Source organism: Pleurodeles waltl, chromosome 3_1, assembly GCF_031143425.1.
Source record: "Pleurodeles waltl isolate 20211129_DDA chromosome 3_1, aPleWal1.hap1.20221129, whole genome shotgun sequence".
In the NCBI taxonomy this organism is placed as follows: domain Eukaryota; kingdom Metazoa; phylum Chordata; class Amphibia; order Caudata; family Salamandridae; genus Pleurodeles; species Pleurodeles waltl.
Genome location: NC_090440.1, coordinates 1,033,976,486 through 1,033,995,402, shown reverse-complemented (window position 1 = coordinate 1,033,995,402; position 18,917 = coordinate 1,033,976,486). Strand labels below are relative to the sequence as shown.

At 41.9% G+C, this 18,917-nt stretch overlaps 1 protein-coding gene across 2 annotated transcripts in view; it reads left to right on the top strand.

Annotated features, from left to right (window-relative positions):
- LOC138284950 (protein mono-ADP-ribosyltransferase PARP14-like) overlaps positions 1 to 18,917 on the top strand; it is a 1,156,311-nt gene that overhangs the window by 461,443 nt on the left and 675,951 nt on the right. For both annotated transcript variants that reach the window (XM_069224299.1, XM_069224298.1), the window contains exon 11: positions 12,724 to 12,873. In XM_069224299.1, coding sequence (XP_069080400.1) covers positions 12,724 to 12,873 — 150 coding nt within the window. The remainder of the gene's footprint in view (positions 1 to 12,723; positions 12,874 to 18,917) is intronic.

Sequence of the window (18,917 nt, the reverse complement as noted above, 5' to 3'; positions counted from 1 at the left end):
AGGGTCCTTCAGAGAGCAATTTCCCAAATCCAGGGGAAAATTCCAACCTACAAAGCAAGCCACTAGCAACAAGCAGTGACTTTGCCATCACCTTCCCCCAACACGCATCCCCTGTGGGAGGAAGACTGGAAATGTTCCACAATCAATGGTCAAACATAAGAACGGACACATGGGTACTATCAATTATCCAACATGGTTACTGTATAGAATTCACACATTTTCCTCCAGATATTCCCCCAAACCGCACAAACTATCGTTGCAACATCTAACAATGTTACTAACAGAGGTGCAGGGACTATTAAAAAAACAAACCATAGAACTAGTACCTTATCAACAAAAAGGAACAGGGGTCTATCCCCTGTACTTTCTTATTACACATGCATGTATTCCCATATCTCGACGATTGGTTAATAAAGGCCAACAGTCAAGAGCAGTGTCAAGATCACACACGTCATGTAATAGATACCCTACACACACTAGGGTTTTCAATTAATTATCAAAAATCACACTTGCAACCATCCCAAATTGAGCAGTAGTTGGGAGCTACACTCAACACTCAAAAAGCGATTGCAAGTCCAAGCCCACAAAGAGTACAATCATTCCACACCATGGTACCAAAAGAACAACCAAATCAGCATTACACAGTCAGATTTGTGATGAAACCCCAAGGCATGATGGCATCATGCATCGCAATTGTCCCAAACGCACGGTTACACATGCAGCCCTTACAGCAGTGCCTTGCAAAACAATGGTCGCAGGCACAGGGTCATCTCCAAGATCTAGTGTTGATAGACCGCCAAACACAGTGTTCGCTTCAGTGGTGGAACCCCACAAATTTAAACAAAGGGTGGCCTTTTCAAGACCCTTTGCCTCACGCCATTCTCAGAACAGATGCATCAATGATTGGGTGGGAAGCACACCTCAGCAATCACAGTATACAAGGACAGTGGACAACAAGCAAAAACAGCTACACATAAATCACTTAGAGCTGCTAGCAGTCTTTCTAGCATGAAAAGCATTTCCACCTCTTCTGGCTTACAAACACATTCTTGTCAAAACAGACAATATGACAACAGTGTACTACTTAAACAAACAGGGGGAACACACTCATCGCAACTTTGCCTCCTAGCACAAAAAAATGGGCATTGGGCAATTCACAACAACATTCACCTAATAGCTCAATACATCCCAGGGATTCACAATCAATTAGCAGACAATCTCAGTTGGGATCACCAGCAAACTCACGAATGGGAAATACATCCCCAGGTACTACAAAAACACTTTCGCCAGTGGGGGAGACCAGACATAGATCTGGTCGCCACAAACCAAAACGCGAAATGCCAAAACTTTGCGTCCAGGTACCTACACCCTCAGTCCAAGGGCAATGCTCTATGGATCTACTGGTCAGGGATACTTGCTTACGCTTTTCCCCCTCTCCCACTCATTCCATTTCTAGTCAACAAACTGCGTCAAAACAAACTCAAACTAATGCTTACAGCACCAGCGTGGGCACGCCAACCGTGGTACACCACACTGTTGGACCTCTCACCAGTACCTCATGTCAAGCTTCCAAACACACCACGGGGGTCATTCTGAGTTTGGCGGGCGGCAGTTGCCGCCTGCCAAACTTCCCCGGTCGAAAGACCGCGGGGGCCATTTCGACTTTCCCGCTGGGCCGGCGGGCGACCGCCAAAATAGCGCCCGCCGGCCCAGCGGGAAAGGCCCTGCAACATTGAAGCCGGCTCCAAATGGAGCCGGCGGTGTTGCAGGGGTGCGACGGGTGCAGTCGCACCCGTCGCGATTTTCACTGTCTGCAAAGCAGACAGTGAAAATCCTGCTGGGGCCCTGTTAGGGGGCCCCTGCACTGCCCATGCCAGTGGCATGGGCAGTGCAGGGGCCCCCAGGGGCCCCACGACACCCGTTCCCGCCATCCTGTTTCTGGCGGTGAAAACCGCCAGAAGCAGGCTGGCGGGAAGGGGGTTGCAATCCCCATGGCGGCGCTGCAAGCAGCGCCGCCATGGAGGATTCTCCCAGCCGGGGGAAATCCGGCGGGAAACTGCCGGACCCGGCTGGGCGACGGAATACTAAAGGAAGCACCGCCAGCCTGTTGGCGGTGCTTCTGTGGTCGTCGACGGGTCAGAATGACCCCCCAGATCTGTTAACCCAACACAAACAGCAGATCAGACACCCGAGTCCAGCAATGCTCAATCAGCAATCTGGCTCCTGAAGTCTTAGAGTTTGGCTATCTAAAACCCTCCAAACAAGTGTATGGAAGTCATTTAACAGGCAGGAAAACCTACCACCAGGCATTGTTATGCTAACAAATGGAAAAGATTTGTCGTCTACTGCCAAGCAAAACACATCACACCGTTGGATGGGTCCATACAAGACATCATAGGTTATTTACTACACTACAAAAAGTAAATCTAGTCTTTTCATCCATCAAAATACACCTCACTGCAATTTCGGATTATTTGCAAATTAAACACACAAAATCCCTATTTAGAATACCAGTCATTAAAGACTTTATGGAAGGACTAAAACGGATCATACCTCCAAGAACTCCACCAGTACCCTCGTGGAATCTTAATATTGTACTTACATGACTCATGGGTCCACCTTTTGAACCCATGCATTCTTGTCAGATCCAATTCTTAACTTGGAAAGTGGCATTTCTAGCGGCAATCACTTCTATTACGAAGAGTTACAAAGAGTTAACCCTTTATACAAGTACACAAACATAAAGTTGTTCTCCGCACAAATGCAAAATTTATACCAAAAGTCATTTCACCGTTTCATCTAAACCAAACAGTGGAACTCCCAGTCTTCTTCCCACAGCCAGACTCAATGGCAGAAAGAGCACTGCATACATTAGATATAAAAAGAGCTCTAATGTACTTTATAGATAGAACAAAAACATTTCATAAAACTAAACAGTTGTTCGTCACATTCCAGAAACCCCATACTGGTAATCCTATATCCAAACAAGGCATAGCCAGATGGATAGTGAAATGTATACAAACTTGTAGACAGCTACTCATTACACCAAAGGCACACTCCACTAGAAAGAAAGGAGCAACAATGACCTTTCTAGGTAACATACTGATGACAGAGATTTGTAGGGCAGCCACTTGGTCCACACCTCATACATTTACCAAACACTACTGTGTAGATGTGTTAGCAACACAACAAGCCACAGTAGGACAGGCTGTACTAAGAACATTATTTCAAACAACTTCAACTCCTACAGGCTGACCACTGCTTTGGGGAGGAATGCGGCTTTGTAGTCTATGCACAGCATTTGTATCTGCAGCTACACATGCCACGGAACGGAAAATGTCACTTACCCAGTGTACATCTGTTCGTAGCATGTTCCGCTGCAGATTCACATGCGCCCTCCCACCTCCCCGGGAGCCTATAGCCATTTAAGTTGCAATTAGAAATTGTACATATGTAAATAAACATTCCTTTACCTCAACTTTGTACATACATCTCTATCCCATTGCATGGACATCTTTACTATTCTCACTCTATCACTCCTACCTTACCCTCTGCGGGAAAACAGTCTAAGATGGGGTCGATGCCCATGCACAATGGAGCCAAAAAGGAGGAGTCACTTGGTCCCGTGACTCGAAAAGACTTCTTTGAAGAACAACAACTTGTAACACTCTGAGCCCAACACTAGATGGCAGGAACAGTGTGCAGCATGTGAATCTGCAGTGGAACATCCCACAAACAGATGTACACTGGGTAAGTGACATTTTCCATATATATCACTGAAATCACCAGTTATTGCAAACTGGACAGCTATGGCTCCACTCCATTGTACTGCTCAAGATATCACACATCGCAGATACCATAAAGGAATGAATATGAGTTAATGAAGCCCAAACTTATGCCCAAAGGCTTCATGACACCAAAACTGAAGCTGTCTATTTGGAGGCTCAATAACAAAGAAGAGTCTATAATACTTTGCAAAATGCAAAGTGGGATTGGATTTGGCAAGACAGAGTGGTAAGTTGTTCTACAGGGAAGGCTTAATAACAGAAGAGGATCAACCACCCTCTTGAGATTTTTTTTTTTACATCTTGGGACCATCAAAATGGATAGTGAAGATAAATGTAGTGCACCATTAGAGCCTCATCTCGGTGGGAAGGTTGGTAGAGTTAATCACATTTATCTGTAAATCTTTGTGTGCCAGACAAATGGCCTTGAATTTGATTCGGCTGGGGGAGTGCCCATTATTCGATGTCTGACAATCATGAGCGATCTTGTTGAGCTTCTTAAAGCTGAAAAACCATTGCACTACAATATTCTGAGCCTTTTGAAGTCGATGAACAGAAGATATTGGGGGAGACCCAGATAACATGTATTAGCATAGTAAGGTCTGGACATAATCAAAACATTTACCACATAGGCTCTAAGAAGGGCAGACAAGAATGAAGGGGATAATCTTTTTCACTTTAACATAAGGAGATACTACCAAACTAATTTGTGTAATTAGGTTAAGTTTTTTTTTTTTTTTGTCTAACCAAAATCTGTGGTTCATTACCTTCTGTGGTAGTTGTCCAAGCAGCAGTGCTTCCTTCTTAGAGGAAGTTAACTTGAGAAATTTCAAATGCATCCAGTGGTAGACCACAGAAATGCAGTCTTTAATCGTGTTTCATACCTCACTGAAGCATTCAGAAACTCTCAAGATGTTGTAGCTGTTATTTTGGGAGTTAATTTTAAAACCAATGGTGTTTATATCCCACAAAAGTGACTGGAGATAAAAAAAAAGGGAAAAGTGAAGAGCCTTGGGGACCTACTCACTCAATTTGGGAGCCCTTTGACAGTAATAAAGAGTGAGTTCTGTTACAGAGGTACAATTCCAACCATTTTTGGCATTACCACATGTCCTCACCTCTTCCTGCGCTGGATCAAGATGGAATAATCAACCGTATCAAAGGAGGCTGAAAGATCCAGATGTAATTTTCATCCTGACACCATTTAAGCGTGTTAATGGCAGCAGCCAGTGTTGACTGTCCTTAGGCCAGGCCTGAAAGCCATCTAAATGATACCTAGCAACTAATAGTATATGAAATTCTTGCTGATCTTAGTGACCGAGATGAGAAGCAAGATTGACCTTGCTCACACATTGACGAAAAGGAATTTAAAATAGCGCTAGTATATTCGAGAAAATCTCTTCTTGGGTGTTTTGATGGGACTTCATTATCTGAACAGTTTGCTGAGACAAATACCAGCCCTGAGAAATGCTCTCATGGATGTCTGTAATCCTTTTTTGGATAGAAAGACTGCGAGGCTATTGCAAAGAAATTGAGTCTGGGTGATCGTTAACATAATACAGTAAGGACTGTTACATTGGGACACCACATTTAAGAGGGCCTTATTGGAATTGGCAGCCCAAGCAATGGACTGACCCAAAAATGATGCTTTGGGCAAAATAATAAGTAAGACAGTGTTCATAGTATCTTAACAGAGTCTGGTCAACAAGTGCTTTCTCTGTGTATGATTCACACCAGCAAATTGCGGCTTGCTGAGATTTTAACCCTACATTTCTCAATTCCAAGATAAAACTCTTGACTCAAGGGTGCTGGAAGAAGGAACTGGTCAAAGGTATAGTTGAGATAGATATTAAAGTTGTACCAAAGATCAATGTCAACCTCTACATAGAAGCAGTGGGTCACATCTGTGATTTAAAAAAATCACTACTTAGGATTGGGTCTAAGAAAAGTGGAAGGAATTCCTGATCCATGCCGGAGAGAGTGTTGCTTTAGAGGCCGGAAGGTGCCCAACTATTTCACTTTTTGGAAAGTGGTTATAACAGCAATAGAACAAATGGTGGGCTGCTCAGTTTCAGAGGATGATGTAGTTAAATTATTGGGAATTCAGATGGGAGAGTGGGAGGAGACAGACACCAGAGAACGGTCTCTGACCTTACAGCTGTTGATAGAGGCCACAATAGTGATAGCACACATGTGGAAACAAACAACCCCAACTACAATTAATTTATAGTTTAAGAACATCTGGGGGAAAATGACCATGCAGAGGCTGCCTAGGTATATCTTAAGAGATTACTTTTTTAGGTTTGAATACTTCTTTATTGGCATTTGATTTATGAAAAGAAACGTTGCAGGCAGTTGAGTAATAGAAGAGAACTGAGTAAAGACAAAGTTCCCATTTTACCAACTCATGACTACTATGAGTGATTTCTAATAGACTCCATGGACAGGAAACTCTCTTCTTAGCTAGAGGATGTCAACTGTAGCTGACGTCCTGCTTTTAGAATAAAATGGGTGATTTGATGATACTTCAAAGTGATCAGGGATTATTTGTGGAAGTAATGTCCTGACTAATTCCCAGGTTAGTCATAACTTCTGGGAGATTTTAGGCCTGTGATCAGATTAGGGTAATCTTCCCATGCGTTGAAATTCTCCAGAGCAATATTTTTAGCTCCCCTAGTATAAATCACTGAAAACCAGGTGAATCAACTTGTCCAAAAAAGCAGCATGGCGGAATAGGCCTCGACACTAATACAAAGTTCAGAGTGCCACTCTGGGAAACCTGGAGCGGAATTATCAAAATCTCAGGAACTTGATTACCAGATTCAGAAAATCTAGAATGCTAACCTTTACATGGGTCTTTTCATATAAGAGCTATCCCTCCACCACCTAGAGATTCTGTTGCAGAGAGCATTTAAATAATCCTCTGTGGTTGCCATTACAAGTTCTGGCTCTGAGTCTTCATTAGGCTACGTCTTGGTTAGTAGTTTGGGTCAAAAGTTTAGTCTGATATTAGAGACTAGACCTATTTATGTTTTGCAAAGCACCGAATATTTATCAGACCTGATTTGTAAGGCCTGCTTCAATTGAATGGGAGTGGATATATGGACATGGTAGGCGTTAGTGGCAAGCTCAGAAAAAGAAGAGGCGTTTGAGCAGGGAATGGGGAGAAGATGTAAGTGTCTTTATCGAACAGTAGGAGTCTATATCTGAATGGCAGGGTGAAAGATAAAAGTGTCTGGGCCAAAGTCATCTAACTCCGATCTAGGGTGCCAGCTTCCTCAACCTATGCAGAAATGCTGAGTTTTGTTGATGAGAGCAGCGTGTTCCACCAGTCTGTGTGGTCTCTTCGTGGACTGGCTTCCCTTTGTTACCTTGCCAGCGTGCCCACTGCAGTACAAGCAGTGGCTGTACTTAAATACTCATTACCTCTGTAACATATTGTTCTGGAGACTAGAGAGTTAACCTCTGCCACTAAAGTCTATTGAGTGGAAAGAAAGGAAAACTGAAAAAAGCCTGCAATCACATTTTAAAAGTAAAGATGATGAAAAGTAGCCTACTATACCTAGGACTTGTACTCCTAGTCCAAAACTATCAGTCGACAGAATAATTCCTGTAGAGGCTAAGACTCTGTATATTTGTTTCCGTAGTGGCACATTGCCACTTAGGTCCTTCAGTTCAAAGTGGAAGCTTGATGATGCAGACTCAGAGGGTTGTCCGTTTTGCACCTACGTGGTACAATCTGAGGTGCATTTTTTATTGATAGCTCAAAGATGCGAATCCCTAAAGTCAAGATTGAACCTTCCATTATGTCATAATTTAGGGATTGAACATTGTGCAGTAGCCATACACATGCTAAAAAAGTGACACAGCTGAAACAACTGTTTTTGAGATAAAATGGGCTTGGTCACTTCGAGCTGCTCCAGTGAAGATCCATTTGGAAACAATCTTTTTGAAAGTATTATGTACCCTGGTTACTTCTAATTATTGGTTTCCTTGTAATATGCATCTCAAATTCAGTTTGTCCCTAAATGATAGGGAATATGTATGTTTCAGCTTGTTAAAATGAAATAGGCACTTCACACTTTAGTTATGTATTACTTTAGCATTTTAGGGAATGGGCACCTATCCTGGTAATAATTGTACCTTTTTGTAGATATGGGCAACATGTAAATGAGTATTAGGTGAAATTTGAATGTGTAAAATAATTTGTGAAAGTGGTTGCACAGTATTTCATGCAAATATACTGGATCAAACTAGTTGATCTGTGACTTGATCCTTTTATAGACATTATTTTAGCTGCTGTTAAGAATTATTGTACTGTTTAATCTCTTATCAGCAGAGCGTTTGTATGCTTTTATTTTACTGATGAAATATGATGATTATTGTTGCTGTTATGTACTTTAATGGTTGTTATGACCGAAATAAAGTAATTGATTGATGGACAATAAATCGGTGCCAGTCACAACAGTTAAAAACAATGTTAAATGCAGAATTAAAATAAAGATCCAGTCAACCAGTATCACTTTAACAGTGAGGAAGAAAAAAAGGTTCAAGTCACAGTTGATTAGAACAAGTCAGTGATGCCAAATTAAAAATAACAAGGCTGATTCCTAGAAAGAAAGTTCAGACAACTCATGTAACATCATTGATGATTCACTAGGTAAAATCACGTCACTTCAACATTAATGACAGTTCTGACATCACTGAAGATGCTCTCGGGAACTGTAGTCTACAATCCACAGCGTTCAACATTTGGCCATTCCAAGCAGGCTTTGTAAGCAGAGACAAGGTGGTGATTGGCTCAGAGTCCACTTTGACTTAGTCCCGCAGGCTGCCGAGGTGCATGAATTATGGGTCAGCTTTGGCCTTCCAGGGAAGGGCTTTTCCTTACCTTTAGCTGTACCCAGTATGCTTTAGGCAACCTTTACACTAGATCATACTGAATATAGTCTTCAGGAGAACCCAGCAGACACTGGTTGCAGTGCCTAGCCTTGATTCCAGGGCATTTTTAAAGACTCCTACCATGAGAGCCACGGGGCATGGTCTTCATCCACTCTCAATGAACTCTGCTTGCAAGACCTGCCCTCGACACCCTCCTTAAACAGCTTTCCAAAATGCCTCTCGAGCTTTGTTCTCAATCCACTCATATTGCCAAAGGCCATGCCCTGCATTTTCTGGATACTGTGCCAGACTTTAGATACGCCCCACTATTCTCCGCAGTCTGCAGTCAGGCCATGTGCTGAGCATCCCAGTAAATATAGAAGCTTGAGTGATACCCTTGATTATATTAATGATGATGTAATTGTAATTGTAATCGTCTTTATATAGCGCTTACTACCCCTGACGAGGCTTCGAAGCGCTTTTCGATGAGTAGCACGCTACTCCGGTACCCAACAAGAATTAGTGATGGATTAGTATAATTTAATAAGGAGTACAGTTTTAGTATTATTATGAGTTAATTTGAGTTGCAGATATGAGAGTTTGTTAGTTAGATTGACTGGAGTAATGGAGGGGTGGAGGAGGAAAGAAATCCAGAAGTGTTAATTGGGAGTTTATCCTTCATTTACTCAATCCAAAGGCTTGAGATGAATAATAGGGGAGCGGAGGGGAAAGAGGATGTGGATGGGTTAGGGAGAGCCTAGAAGTAGGGTGAGAAGAATGCAGGAGAATTTAGTAGGGTTGTGTGGGAGGTCACAGAGGTAGAGTGAGGTTTGGTGAGTTAGATGTGGAGGTGGAGGGGAAGAGCTTAGGCAGAGATATTTAGGAGATGAAAGTGGTCGAAGGGATTTGGGATGAGTCCGAGTGAGAATGGAGGATAGTTTGATAGAGACATGACATAAGAGTGATGGGTAGATAAGTGTGATAAAAAGAGAGCAGAAATTCATAGATATCAGGAGCCATGCAATGATCCACAAACATGCCAGGCACAGAAACAACATATACACATACATACACATATATATATATATTTATACACACACACACATGAATAAAACACACATATGCACATATAATACATAATTAGAATCATGGGTAAAAAATACTTAGTCAGACAGGTTTAAAAGAGTGTGTGTGTATTTTATTGTTATTGGTTTAGTTTCTGTAAAATGAGCATCGTGGCCTACCCAACCGGAGTATTTTCTACGAGTATGTCAGTAAGCGTTACCTAGCATGTTTTATACGCCCCGTTTATATTGTACAGTAAGAGTACGTGATGGGCCACGGGGTAAAAAACGTCTCCAGCAAACCTTGTGTGCCATTGGCAATGTGATTGTTACTAGTGCGTCTTTGTGGATATGTCCTCGTGCTTCTGAGCATCAACAACGCACCACCGGAATCGGCGGTAAACGCAGTGGGGTCGTTTGGAAAGCTGTCCATCATCGTGGTAAAAGGCGGGGAATTCCTTTACCTACTTCGAGGGTGGGCGGGGCGTGGCTCAGCGGGCGGAGCTTACAGGTGCTTTATAAAGGGAGAAACCTTCTACTCTGTGTCTCCAGCAGAGGAAGATAGAACCTGCGCGTCACAGTCAGATACAGATTACGCTCTAGTACATCATCAGTTCACCTCCAGGATGGATTCTAGATCTTTTCTGCTATGGGATCTCTGAGCGCACAGCCTTGCTTTATCTTTGCCAAGCCCGAGTTAGGGTGGCTTGTCCTTTCCAGAAGCTGAGCTTCAACTGCGGCACCTGCTACGATTATATTTGTAAGTGCTTCTTTTGAGGTTTCGTTTCTGTAAAATTGAGCATCGTGGCCTACCCAACCGGAGTATTTTCTACGAGTATGTCAGTAAGCGTAACCTAGCATGTTTTATACGCCCCGTTTATATTGTACACTAAGGGTACGTGATGGGCCACGGGGTAAAACGTCTCCAGCAACCTTGTGTTCCTTTGGCAATATGATTGTTACTAGTGCGTCTTTGTGGAGATGTCCTCGTGCTTCTGAGCATCAACAACGCACCACCGGAATCGGCGGTAAACGCATTGGGGTCGTTTTGGAAAGCTGTCCATCATCCTGGTAAAAGGCGAGAGTTCCTTTACCTACTTCGAGGGTGGATGGGGCGTGGCTCAGCGGGCGGAGCTTACAGGTGCTTTATAAAGGGAGAACCTACTACAAAAACGATTTTGTGTTTATATTGTACACTAGGGGTACGTGATGGGCCACGGGGTAAACGTCTCCAGCAACCTTGTGTGCCTTTGGGAATGTTATTGTTACTAGTGCGTCTTTGTGGAGATGTCCTCGTGCTTCTGCGCATCAACAACGCACCACTTGAATCGGCGGTAAAAACGCAGTGGGGTCATTTTGGAAAGCTGTCCATCATCCTGGTAAAAAGGTAAAAGGCGGGAATTCCTTTACCTACTTCGAGGGTGGACGGGGCGTGGCTCAAGCGGGCGGAGCTTACAGGTGCTTTATAAAGGGCGAACCTTCTACTCTGTGTCTCCAGCAGAGGAAGATAGAAACCGCGCGTCACAGTCAGATACAGATTACGCTCCAGTACATCATCAATTCACCTCCAGGAAGGATTCTAGATTGTTTTCTGCTTTGGAAACTCTGAGCGCACAGCCTTGCTTTATCTTTGCCAAGCCCAAGAGTTAGGGTGGCTTGTCCTTTCCAGAAGCTGAGCTTCAAACTGGGGCACCTGCTACGTTTATATTTGTAAGTGCTTCCTTTAAGGTTTAGTGTCTGTAAAATGAGCATCGTGGCCTACCCAACCGGAGTATTTTCTACAAGTAATTCAGTAAGCGTTACCTAGCATGTTTTATATGCCCCGTTTATATTGTACACTGAGGCTACGTGATGGACCAAGGGAGAAACGTCTCTAGCAACCTTGTGTGCCTTTGGCAATGTGATTGTTACTAGTGCGTCTTTGTGGATATGTGTTATATTACGTCACCAAATACATTATTGTTTATATCATTTTTGATGTAACCTGTGGTGTGTGGATTCATAAACAGTGCATTATGGTAGAGTTATGGTTGTTTTGCTTACCATAACTAGCACATTTCAGAGTTTTCAGTTTTAGAAAAGTCGCCAAGAAGTCCCTCACAAGAGTCTTTTTGTTTAATGGAAAACATGGTGAAGGCATTAGGTAAACAAAGAATTTTAGAAAAGTGAAACTATATTTAGAGAACAAAGTGCTGCAGTTTTCTTTTTGCAGCTATTGCATTCTTGCCTATTTTGTAATAGTACATTTTAATTGTTACTTGTATAGTTTTCATCTTTCAGAGAGCTTTCGGTTGTACTTTGCCAGTAGTCCTTAATCTGAAAGCCCATTGGGCATTATCTTGAGCAATTTAATATAGCAGACTTCAATAAAACATTATCACAATAGACTGTTTTACCAATTGTCTGGTTTGGCCTTGCGATGTTGTGTTAGCAATTTGCAGTGCGGGTGTTCTACCACATTGTCCCCTGTTGAGTATTGTGTGATTTATGATAACGGTTCTGCTGCCCCTGTCGGACCCCTTGGTCCTTCTGGATTCCTGCAATGATGGGTTGACCCTCACAGTCTAATTTGGTTTGCTGTTTTTCTCCTTTACTCTTCTCACTCATATTTCACATTTCCACTTCATGCTCGTTAATGTTTACCTGCACTACTACTTTGCTGGAAGACAAGCAGTAATGCGTTTTCTCTTCTCTTCTGCTTTCTCTTGCTAAGTCCACAATGTTTCCGCCTCCCTCCTCTGCTCCACAAATAACTCTCTCCAATTACAATTTCATTAATTTTTTGATTGGCTACACCCCCTGCCAGTACTCACCCTGGTTTCTGATATTCCCTTGGGTGGTAGAATTTGCACCCCAGCAACTTCATTGCTATGCAGACTATGGATAAAAGCTGGTTCCTCATTGACAGAGAATAAGGGCGAGGTGCGAACAAGCAAAGAAAGGAGTAAAGATAACTAGAGAATAACTTCTGGTCATTGTTATTTTCTTCACAGCGTCCATTGGCTTGGTCACGGTCCCAACCCTAGGAGTGTACGAAATGCTGATTGGGCCAGTAAAATTACAAGTAAAATCTGGTGATATTACAAAAGAAGCTACAGATGTCATTGTGAACTCATCAAATCAAACATTTAATCTCAGACAAGGTACTTTACTCAGATATTACTTGGTAGCCCACAGTACATGGGCTTCTGTACTTTACCGTACTAGAAAAAAAGTTCTTACAGCAGCCTTGCCTTACTTTACTGTTACCAGAGTTTTTGTTTACATGATTGAGTTAGCCTGAAATTGCAGCTTGCAAATGAAACCGGATATAGGCCAGGAAAATGTAACATTGATTACAATACATAATACTCCAGTGTGTAACAGAAAAATGTGTATTATCTTTTAAGTGTATGTTAATGACATTGCTCTCCATTTGTGGTACCCTTGTTTGTATATACTGCAATACATGTTTAATGTAGATGTTTAAAGACCTAATAACATTTTGTGAAATATTTTGAAAAGCTGTAAACGTTTTCTCACTTTCACCACAATTCCAGTTGCATCAAGATGTTTTATATTAGGGATACATATACGCAGCCAACGAGCAGTATGAGTAGGAATGTTTATTATTTTATCAAAAATTGTGGGTGTAGAACACCAGCATTTGTTTGAATGATTCTGTGATGCCAGGAATGGCATATACCGCAACACCAACTTGAGAATATTTTTGTCCATCATCGAGTTAAGAGTAGGTATGGCATTGAAAGAAAATAAAACAGTAACTGTTTTTAGGCTCATTTGAGTTGTGTTAAGAAATTGTGAAGTGCACATTCTCCTGCCTGCATCCTGCCGCCAGTAAGATAAACATCAACACCAACAATTAACTTTGTAACTTCCTCCAACCCTCTAATGCAGTGGTTCCCAACCTGTGGGCCGGGGACCCCTGGGGGTTTGCGAAGCCTCCTCAGGGGGTCCGCGGCTGCTTAAAAAATGTAATAATATTAGGTCCCAGCTATCAGTAATGACTCCTCGGGGGTCCCCGTGTTCCAATAATGATTCAGTGGGGGTCCCCGGGCTCCAGTATTGATAAAATGGGGGTCCACAGAAGTCAAAAGGTTGGGAACCACTGCTCTAATGAAAGGATATTTATACAGTATCAGTAGCCCATTTCCTTTCTACTTTGCAAATTAGTGTATTTTGCTGACACTGCTGTGTACTTCCCCCCTCAGATATTTGTGCCTCCCCAAAAGTGGAAGTGAGTCAGAGAATACCCAAAGATATCTGGGACACTTTAATTCCCTAAATTGCACTGCATGACAGGTCGGGCTGTTCAATTGGTTTCCTTTAAAATGTCCTTCCTTTTGCTCTAAGGCTGTAGAAATCACCTCATTTGCCTCAGTCGACATCAAGTCCCATAGGATGTATAACTAATATTTTCTTTTCCTTTGTGTTCACAGTCTTTTATTGAGTTTTAACAAGAATACAAACGTCAGTATAAAACTACAGAAATAGATAGTAAAACAGATCCACAGCCATAGTGAAATGAGCAGTACAACAATGCAGTCTTTGACTTAACTTTTCATGTTTTATTGAGTTTCAACAGAGCAGAAAAACAAAGCAAGCAATGGAGAAAACATGCATATTTACAGCGAGAGAACAGACACTTGGCCTATATCAAAATTCATATCTAAGTTGAGTGATAAAGAAATGGATATCTGTACACAAGTGGTCTCAGCAGCAACAGTTCCCTTGCAATAGACAGTTTACTTATGCCAATTTAGGTAGGATAATTCTATCAGTCATCAAATTCACTAACCTATTCCTTCATCCATTACATAATCCCATCAGTCATCCAAGCATCCCTCTGTGTAACCCACTTTTTCAGGCTCTCCCACCCTTCATTAAGCAACTATCCATGGTCATACACCAGCCCATGTTTGGTTTCCATTTTTCAGTCTGGAGAGACATTCCTTACCCCAGCCACAGGCTATATTGCTTTTAGATGTCCTCAGTCCTAAGCCATGTTGAATCAATTTCCGTTTAGGAATCTGTAGATCATTTTGTGTGCCCAGAATGGTTATGTGTGTGGTTTAATCATTCCTCTCAGTTCTAGAATGGAGGGAAATTCTGCCTAATTGGACTCCCTGACTTAATGATGTGTCGGGCAACCCCAAATGGTGGAAAGGAATTGAAAGGGCACCAGTGCAAATGGTGTCAGACATTTGAACCAACGCAAGCAGTCGGAATCTTTGGTAATAAACCCTGTGTATTATTTCGATTTGTATTAATCTTGGTGTAGATTGGAAGGCCACTTCCTGGGGTGTGGCTGTGTATGAACTCTGTCATCTTCCAGAAGTCCCAGGTATCCCTGTCTAGCTTTCCTTCAGGTCTCCTATGATATTAGGAGGGTGACTAGGGATAGAACTCTATGAACAGGAGGCTGCACCATTGGGGGAATCCTCCATCAATACTCTGGTCTCTAGAGGAAAATAATATGATGTTAGAATTGACCAGGCAGGATGGGTTGAATTCTGCCAAAATACGTTTGTGCTCTAGCAATTCTGGTCTACTGAGAATGACTCCACTAATGACTTCTGTGACCCTTACTGGAGGATATTCCTTTTCTTGGAAGTTTTAGCTGTTTCTCTCGGCTTACTGAACAGTAATTTTGGACAGTGTGTAATATGTCTTCCAAGGGACAACAGTGACCCAGTGCAAGGCCTATGCAATTTTTCAAGTCAAATGTCTTGAAAAACTGGGTCCAGTATAGGTGGACTGCCCAAGAAATGATAATGGGGCATGGATCTGATGAAGGAATGTCCTCTTGGACAGCTTTGCCTCAGCACCCCCACACCCAAAAAAGGGCAAAGCCAGCTCACAACCAACCAACCAAACATGAAAAATCGTCATAGCCGAAGAGCTGACATGAGAAAATAAACTTTTAATCCTTACATGATTTTAAAACGTTTCAAAGTGAACTGTCTTGGTCTAAAATATCCTGAAAAAATCGAGAATAATCTTCTACGAACAATTACTACAGCTCCAACACTTCAAAAAGAGAATAAGTACAGAGCAAGGGATCCAGTACCATTTAATTAAAAAGACATTAAAAAGACATTTCACAGGCCAAATACATATTAGCTTCAATAGGACACTCATTGTGCACCTCAAGGTGGGGACTCACAGTTTACCAAAAAGAGGATGAACATCAGACTGGAAATTGAGAAATGTAAAAGAAAAAAAGAAAAGCAAAGCAGCAGGCCTTTTCCATCTATGCACCCAAGATTTCCGTTATCCTTCAGGCCCACCCCAACACTGCTCTAGCTTTGGAAAGAGATGAAGGCACACCTTAAAGAGCACTGCTTCTCAACGCAGTAACAATCCAACTACCATCTAGCTCTTTGGTCACTTATTGACTGCATGCCTGCTTTTGACCTTGTACAGTGTTTCATGGCCTTTTTCGATAGGTTTTCACTATATAAATCCACACTCACACAACATACATTCACACTTCTTTTGAGAAGACAACTTTGAACAGCCATTCACATAAGCGATAAGTTAGACTTTGTGTAATGTTCTGTCCGAAACCTGGGCATCAGCAAAGATTTGTTTTTTGTGGAGCAGTTTTGGCAAGTGTGTGCACATGCATACACATTACCATGGTCACTTGCAATGATCCATCTGGTCTCTGAATCTATGAGGCTCTCTATTTGACAAACTTGAAGAAGACATTGACGATTGATATACATTTTATTTACAGTAGTGCACCTGCTCAAACGTCCCTCTCTACTAAACTTACAAAGGATTGTTTCTTGATATATTTTGTGCATAATTTTCTATAGACCTCCAACATGTCTTTTGGTTTCACTGCCACTTTCTTAAGGCTTTCATTGCTTGTGTCTTAGCAAGCAATAATATTTCAGATCCTCTCATTTTAAGTCTCTGGTACATTAATCAATAGAGCTGTATCTAAAGTACAGTCACCAATGTTTGAATCCTGGCATTACGCAGTGATTAATGGCAAGACCTAATCTTTTTTCAATGTTGTTCCTGTTTGACCTAATCCTAAGAGGCTTTCGTGTGGTTATTGATCATAGTGAATGCTTCATTTTTGCTGGTGCTATTTTAGAGGCCCAGGACTCGATTTGCTTGCAGCTGCTGTTAAGCAGATGACTAATGTGGCACAGTCTGATGCATAGTGCAGGAAATAAAGTAAACAAAACAGGTCCTGAGCAGGCTTTAGCATGTATTAAGTGAATAAACAAAAGGTGATGGGAGGCTGCTTGCAATAAGTTTGACCACTGGCAATAGCTCAGGGTAGCACTTCAGCTTGTTGTTCTTTTGCTCACCATGCCGCCTCAGTTTGGACCCAGCCATGTGCAATTCAATTCTGACCGTGCTCTTCATGGGGAAAGGTCTTGAAATCTGCCTGAAAGATCTCGAAATCGTTGGGTACTAACTTAGCTAAGAGAGGACTGAGCCATCAGCCAGCCAAATCTTGGTTATGGAAAGGAAGCCAAGAGCATAGAGTGAGATCACTTCCGTGCTTTGATGCTTGTGTTTAATTGCAGTTCTGGTGTTACACAACACAGATTTCAGATTAATATGAAACTCCTGCCTCTGATGGGAGAAGGAGGACATCTTTCATAATGGTACTGCATGGTTCAGGTTATAAGATTCTTTAATACTTACCCCTAAATGCAGAGGATGATTTGAGTATTTTCTGGCCAGGAATGGTGGTAGACAAGCTTGCCATAGGTGCACCAGGAGCGTATACCAGCAGTGCGGCCAAGGTTCTTCTCATGGTCCAACTGGGAGTGGCATGGTCCACTGAAAAGGCAGTGTCTTAAAGACTTTTTCAGTAGAATGCAAAGCTTAAATCGAGATTACAACAGCTACATATCTAGCAAAACTCAAGATGGAAAGGGATTTTGTGAATGAAGGGTAGGGCTTGGATGATAAAGAAACCGATTAGATATGGGTTGAATCGGTGTGGTAAAAGAGTGAAAGGGGATTATGAAGAACGCAGTAGTGGCAATCAGGTAGGTAGACGTTTGCAGGGGGCATCCATGGACAACAGGAAAGGGCTTGCTTGTCCATGTACATCTGTATGTGTCAACATGTAACAGAAAAACCACAGATCTTATGTTGTTATCATTAACTGTGCAGTTGTGAATGCTTATAATCCATAGTAGGGCAACACCACCTTGCTAGAGGAATAGACAAAGTGTGAGCTAATTGAATGTGATGGGGCGTTCCAAGCTGCAGTTTCAAGGAAGCACATTCTGCAGATGGTGGTGTGTTGTTTTGCCAGTGACGTTGATGAACCAACATTTCATTTACAGGGATAGAGGTTGTTGATCATGGTTATCTTCCTAGTTTGAAGAGAGGTTTATGAAATGCAATTGTCAGTGGACATCACAGTTACTTCACACATCTTGTCTTCAGGATATGGTCCCTAGAACTGAAGGCATGAATGGCACTATACCATGAGCAAGAAAATATTACTTGCCACATGCACCATAGAGCCACACTCAAATGAACGGATAAGGAGGCAAGGAAACAGAGAAGAGCGCTCTATTCATGTTTTCAAATCGGTTCATCTCTTAGATATTTCATTAGAATAGTGTATTTTTATCTAATTAATTACTTTAAGCATAGTTTGTTAATAGTTTGTTTTTATCTAATTACTTTTAACACAATTTGTTAACCGTGTGTAGGAAGTTGGCTCTGTATATACTATTTCAAAGTAAGAAATAGTGTGCACAGAGTCCAAGGGGTCCCTTTAGAGGTAAGATAGTGGCAAAATTAGATAATACTAATGCTCTATTTGTGGTAGTGTGGTCGAGCAGTAGTCTTATCAGAGGGTAGTGTTAAGCATTTGTTATACACACACAGGCAATAAATGAGGAACACACACTCACAGACTTACTCCAGGCCAATAGGTTTTTATATTGAAAAATATATTTTCTTAGTTTATTTTTGAACCACAGGTTCAAGATTTACAGTAAATACTTTAAATGCAAGGTACTTCACTTAGGTACTTTAGGAACTTTGATTAAAAGCAATATCATATACAGTCTTTGTAAAAATGGCAAAAAGCTATTTTAAAAGTGGACACTGCACAAATCAACAGTTCTTGGGGGAGGTAAGTAAAGGTTAGTTTGTGAGGTAAGTAAAACACTTACAAGTCTCAATTCTGGGG